A 6,000-nucleotide genomic window follows, 5' to 3' on the forward strand; every position below is an offset into this window, starting at 1 on the left:
AAGGAAAAGGAGAGAGGGAAGAAGGAAAAGGAGAGAGGGAAGAAGGAAAAGGAGAGAGGGAGAGAGGGAAAGGGAGAGAGGGAGAGAGGGAAAGGGAGAGAGGGATGAAGAAAAAGGAGAGAGGGAAGAAGGAAAAGGAGAGAGGGAGAGAGGGAAAGGGAGAGAGAGAAGAAGGAAAAGGAGAGAGGGAGAGAGGGAAAAGGAGAGAGGGAAGAAGGAAAAGGAGAGAGGGAAGAAGGAAAAGGAGAGAGGGAGAGAGGGAAAGGGAGAGAGGGAAGAAGGAAAAGGAGAGAGAGGGAGAGAGGGAAAAGGATGGAGAGAGGGAGAGAGGGAAAGGGATGGAGAGAGGGAGAGAGGGAAAAGGATGGAGAGAAAGGATGGAGAGAGGGAGAGAGGGAAAAGGAGAGAGTGAAGAAGGAAAAGGAGAGAGGGAAGAAGGAAAAGGAGAGAGGGAAGAAGGAAAAGGAGAGAGGGAAGAAGGAAAAGGAGAGAGGGAGAGAGGGAAAAGGATGGAGAGAGGGAAGAAGGAAAATGAGAGAGGGAGAGAGGGAAAAGGATGGAGAGAGGGAGAGAGGGAAAAGAAGAGAGGGAGAGAGGGAAAAGGAAAGAGGGAAGAAGGAAAAGGAGAGCGGGAGAGAGAGAGGGGAAAGGTTGGAGAGAGGGAGAGAGGGGAAGGTCGGAGAGAGGGTGAGAGGGAAAAGGTTGGAGAGAGGGAGAGAAGGAAAAGGTTGGAGAGAGGGAGAGAAGGAAAGGTCGGAGAGAGGGTGAGAGGGAAAGGTCGGAGAGAGGGTGAGAGGGAAAAGGTTGGAGAGAGGGTGAGAGGGAAAGGTCGGAGAGAGGGAGAGAGGGAAAGGTCGGAGAGAGGGAGAGAGGGGAAAGGTTGGAGAGAGGGAGAGAAGGAAAAGGTTGGAGAGAGGGAGAGAGGAAAAGGTTGGAGACAGGGAGAGAGGGAAAAGGTTGGAGAGAGGGAGAAAAGGAAAAGGTTGGAGAGAGGGAGAGAGGAAAAGGTTGGAGAGAGGGAGAGAGGGGAAAAGTTGGAGAGAGGGAGAGAGGGAAAAGGTCGGAGAGAGGGAAAGGTCGGAGAGAGGGAGAGAGGGAATAGGTCGGAGAGAGGGAGAGAGGGAATAGGTCGGAGAGAGGGAGAGAGGGAAAAGGTCGGAGAGAGGGACAAGGTCAGAGAGAGAGAGAGAGGGAAAAGGTCAGAGAGAGGGAGAGAGGGAATAGGTCGGAGAGAGGGAGAGAGGGAATAGGTCAGAGAGAGGGAGAGAGGGAAAAGGTCGGAGAGAGGGAGAGAGGGAAACGAACAATAGTGAAATAAATGTTTTGTTAAATAGATTTCTGTTGTTGTTGTTGATATATAAGTGAAGATATATGTGTCAGTTGTGTTTTGCGTGTTCTTTATGTGATGGCCCGTAGGAAAGTCTGTCTGCTTGAGGAATCTTTGTGGTTAACTGGTCAATGTCTGTCTCAGCCTGGACGGCCTCTACCTCTCCTTGGATGTCTGTAATGGAAGGGTTTGGGGACCGTTGGAATTAACCATTCACATACTGTAGGTCTGAGTGCTGTGTATGTTGTTGTGTGTTAGCTCTCTCTAAAAGTTGGCGTGTGTGTGTCTGGGTTTATGTGTGTGTGTGTGTTTGGGTTTATGTGTGTGTGCGTGTGTGTGTGTATCACAGGAGGCTGGTGGCACCTTAATTGAGGTGAACAGGCTCATGGTAATGACTGGAGTGGAATCAGTGGAATGGGATCGCTTGGTTCCAGACGTTATTATGATCCTCCCGTCAGCAGTCAGCAGTCTGTACAGTATGTTATGACATCAGTGGTAGAGGCCTGATCACCGACAACGACGAGACAGCCTATAGGGGAGGAGGTGTGTTGCCAGGACAACAACCTCTCCCTCAACATGATCAAGGTAAAGGAGATGGACTGCAGGAAAAGGAGGACTGAGAACACCCCCATTCTCATCGACGGGGGAGTAGGTTGAGAGCTTCAAGTAACTTGGTCACCAACAAACTATCATGGTCCAAACACACCAAGACTGTCATGAAGAGGGCACGACAAAACCTATTCCCTCTCAGGAGACTGAAAAGATTTGGCATGGGTCCTCAGATCCTCAAAAGGTTCTACAGCTGCACCATCGAGAGCATCCTGACCGGTTGCATCACCGCCCGGTGTGGCAACTGCTCGGCCTCCGACCGCAAAACACTACGGAGGGTAGCGCATACGGCCCAGTACATCACTGGGGCCAAGCTTCCTGCCATCCAGGACCTCTATACCAGGCAGTGTCAGAGGAAGGCCTTAAAATTGTCAAAGACTCCAGCCACCCTAGTCATAGACTGTTCTCTCTGCTACCGCACGGCAAGCGGTACCGGAGCGTCAAGTCTAGGTCCATGAAGCCATAAGACTCCTGAACATCAAATGAAATCAAACAGACTATTTACATTGCCCCCCCCCCCCTTCTACGCTGCTGCTACTCTGTTACCATCTATGCATAGTCACTTTTATAACTCTACCTACATGTACATAATTACCTCGACACCGGTGCCCCCGCACATGGACTCTGTACCGGTGCCCCCGCACATGGACTCTGTACCGGTGCCCCCGCACATGGTGTACCCCCGCACATGGACTCTGTACCGGTGCCCCCGTGCCCCCGCACATGGACTCTGTACCGTGGCACATGCCCCCCCGCACATGGACTCTGTACCGGTGCCCCCGCACATGGACTCTGTACCGGTGCCCCCGCACATGGACTCTGTACCGGTGCCCCCGCACATGGACTCTGTACCGGTGCCCCCGCACATGGACTCTGTACCGGTGCCCCCGCACATGGACTCTGTACCGGTGCCCCCGCACATGGACTCTGTACCGGTGCCCCCGCACATGGACTCTGTACCGGTCTCTCCCTTGTATATAGTCTGTATAATGTTCTTTACTGCTGCTCTTTAATCATTTGTTATTCTTATCTCTTACTGTTCTTAAAACTGCATTGTTTGTTAGGGGGTTTGTAAGTCAGCATTTCACTGTAAAGTCTAATACCTGTTGTATTCAGCATTTCACTGTAAGGTCTAATACCTGTTGTATTCAGCATTTCACTGTAAGGTCTAATACCTGTTGTATTCAGCATTTCACTGTAAAGTCTAATACCTGTTGTATTCAGCATTTCACTGTAAGGTCTAATACCTGTTGTATTTGGCGCATGTGACAATTCTACTTTAATGTGATTTGATTTGTTAGATCATGTCCACCCTCTACCTTTATCTGATGTCTCTAAGATTGGGTGATTATGTAAGTGTGTGTAATGTTCTCTCTCTCTCTCTCTCTCTCTCTGTCTCTACCTCTCTCTCTGTCTCTCTCTCTCTCTGTCTCTCTCTCTCTGTCTCTCTCTCTCTGTCTCTACCTCTCTCTCTCTCTCTCTCTCTCTCTGTCTCTCTCTCTCTGTCTCTCTCTCTCTGTCTCTGTCTCCTCTCTCTCTCTGTCTCTCTTCTCTCTCTCTCTCTGTCTCTCTCTCTGTCTCTACCTCTCTGTCTCTCTCTGTCTGTCTCTCTCTCTCTCTGTCTCTCTCTCTCTCTCTCTCTCTCTCTCTCTGTCTCTCTTCTCTGTCTCTCTCTCTGTCTGTCTCTCTCTCTCTCTCTACCTCTGTCTCTCTCTGTCTCTCTCTGTCTCTCTGTCTCTCTGTCTCTCTCTCTCTCTCTCTCTCTCTCTCTCTCTGTCTCTCTCTCTGTCTGTCTCTCTCTCTCTGTCTCTCTCTCTCTCTCTCTCTACTCTCTCTCTCTGTCTCTCTCTCTCTGTCTGTCTCTCTCTGTCTCTCTCTGTCTCTCTCTGTCTCTCTCTCTCTCTCTCTCTCTCTCTACCTCTGTCTCTACCTCTGTCTCTACCTCTGTCTCTACCTCTCTCTCTCTCTCTCTCTCTGTCTCTCTCTCTCTGTCTTTCTCTCTCTCTCTCTCTCTCTCTCTCTCTCTGTCTCTCTCTCTCTGTCTCCTCTCTCTCTCTGTCTCTCTCTCTCTCTCTCTCTGTCTCTCTCTCTCTCTGTCTCTCTCTCTGTCTCTCTCTCTGTCTGTCTCTCTCTGTCTCCCTCTCTCTACCCCCCCAGGCCTGCATGCGGGTGATGAGATCCTGTTGTTAAATGGTAAACCAGCGTCGGCTCTGGGCGTGGTGGATATGAGGTCAGCGTTAGTCGGCCCCTCGTTGTCCCTGAGCGTGAGCACCCTGCCGACCCTTGACCCTCGCGACCTCTGCCCTTTTCCCCCTCGACGCTCCAACACAGCAGAATACGACACTTGTACAGACATCTATTCCCAGAGCCAAGGTGAGTGGTATAGCAACTAGACATGGTTGTATTTATTATTACTGAACGAGTTCAGGGGTGTATTCACTAGAAACCAAACGGGACCAAAAACAGGAACAGGAAACACAAGAAAACATCTCAAAACGGGGACGGATCTACCTGCACCCCCTCGCATTGTCCGTTGAAACAGAGGATTTATGTTGCAAATGGGATCAGAAGGTTTCAAGAGCTCGCAGATCGATGGGATCAGTAGGTTCAGTTCCTGCAGGAATCACATATACATATTGCACTGAACAAAAATATAAACAGTGTGACCACCTTAAGCAGTGTGACGCATCTCCTTCACATAGATTTCATCAGGCTGTTGATTGTGGCCTGTGGAATGTTGTCCCACTCCTGTGAAGTTGCTGGATATTGGCGGGAACTGGAACACGCTGTCTTACACGTCGATCCAGAGCATCCCAAACATGCTCAATGTGGTGACATATCTCCTGAGGCCACTGCGACATTTTCAGCTTCCAGGAATTGTGTACAGATCCTTGCGACATGGGGCCCGTGCATTATCATGCTGAAACATGAGGTAATGGCTGATGGTAAATGACATCACAACGGGCCTCAGGATCTCATCACGGTATCTCTGTGCATTCAAATTGCCATTGATAAAATGCAATTGTGTTCGTTGTCTGTAGTATATGCCTGCCCATACCATAACCCCACCGCCACCATGGAGCACTCTGTTCACAATGTTGACATCAGCAAACCTCTCGCCCACACGACACCATATACGCTGTCGGCCATCTGCCCAGACGAATTGCAGATGGACAGACCTGCAGTCTGATGAGGTTCTCTGACAGTTTGTGTAGAAATTCTTAATTTCTGCAAACCCACAGTTTCATCAACTGTCCGGGTGGCTGGTCTCAGACGATCCCGCAGGTGAAGAAGCTGGATGTGGAGGTCCTGGGCTGGCGTGGTTACACGTGGTCTGTGGTTGTGAGGCCGTTGGACATGCTGCCAAATTCTCTAAAATGACGTTGAGGCGGCTTGAAAAGGATCTGTAAGTTTAACATTAAAGGATCTGTCAAGTTTGGCCTCTGAAAGGACATTCCTGTTTGGCCGGGCATGCCAACTGCACGCTCCTCAAACTGGTGTGTGGAAATTGTGTTGTTTGACAAATCTGAACAGAGTGGCCTTTTATTGTCCCCAGCGCAAGGTGCACCTGTGTAATGATCATGCTATTTAATCAGTGTTATGCCTCACCTGTTTGGGTGGAATGATTATCTTGGACCGAGAAATGCTCAGTAGGGATGTAAAACATCATTTTTAGAAATAAGGCTAGGTTTGTGCGTATGGAACATTTCTGGGATGTTTTTATTTCAGCCATGAAACATGAGACCAACAGGTTTACATGTTGAAAGGATATTTTTGTTCAGTATAAGTAACATAATAAGAAAAAAATCCTGAAAATCAGTAGGTTTAAGCTAGAAAGGATCAGTAGGTTTTGCGTGGGAAAGGATCAGTAGGTTTGGCCTTCGGAAAGGATCAGTAGGTTTGGACCGTGAAAGGTGTCAGTAGACATTGGACCTTTGGAAAGGATCAGTAGGTTTGGACCGCGGAAAGGATCAGTAGGTTTGGACCCAGAAAGGATCAGTAGGTTTGGCCCGTGAAAAGATCAGTAGGTTTGGACCGTGAAAGGATCAGTAGGTTTGGCCTCT

General features: G+C 49.4%; 1 protein-coding gene across 1 annotated transcript in view; it reads left to right on the plus strand.

Moving 5' to 3' along the window:
• tiam1a (TIAM Rac1 associated GEF 1a) overlaps positions 1 to 6,000 on the plus strand; it is a 264,051-nt gene that overhangs the window by 177,481 nt on the left and 80,570 nt on the right. Inside the window, 1 exon segment of the mRNA XM_065004978.1 lies at positions 4,094 to 4,309. Within this exon segment, the coding sequence (XP_064861050.1) occupies positions 4,094 to 4,309 (216 nt within the window).

This window comes from Oncorhynchus nerka, linkage group LG19, assembly GCF_034236695.1.
Source record: "Oncorhynchus nerka isolate Pitt River linkage group LG19, Oner_Uvic_2.0, whole genome shotgun sequence".
Taxonomy (NCBI): domain Eukaryota; kingdom Metazoa; phylum Chordata; class Actinopteri; order Salmoniformes; family Salmonidae; genus Oncorhynchus; species Oncorhynchus nerka.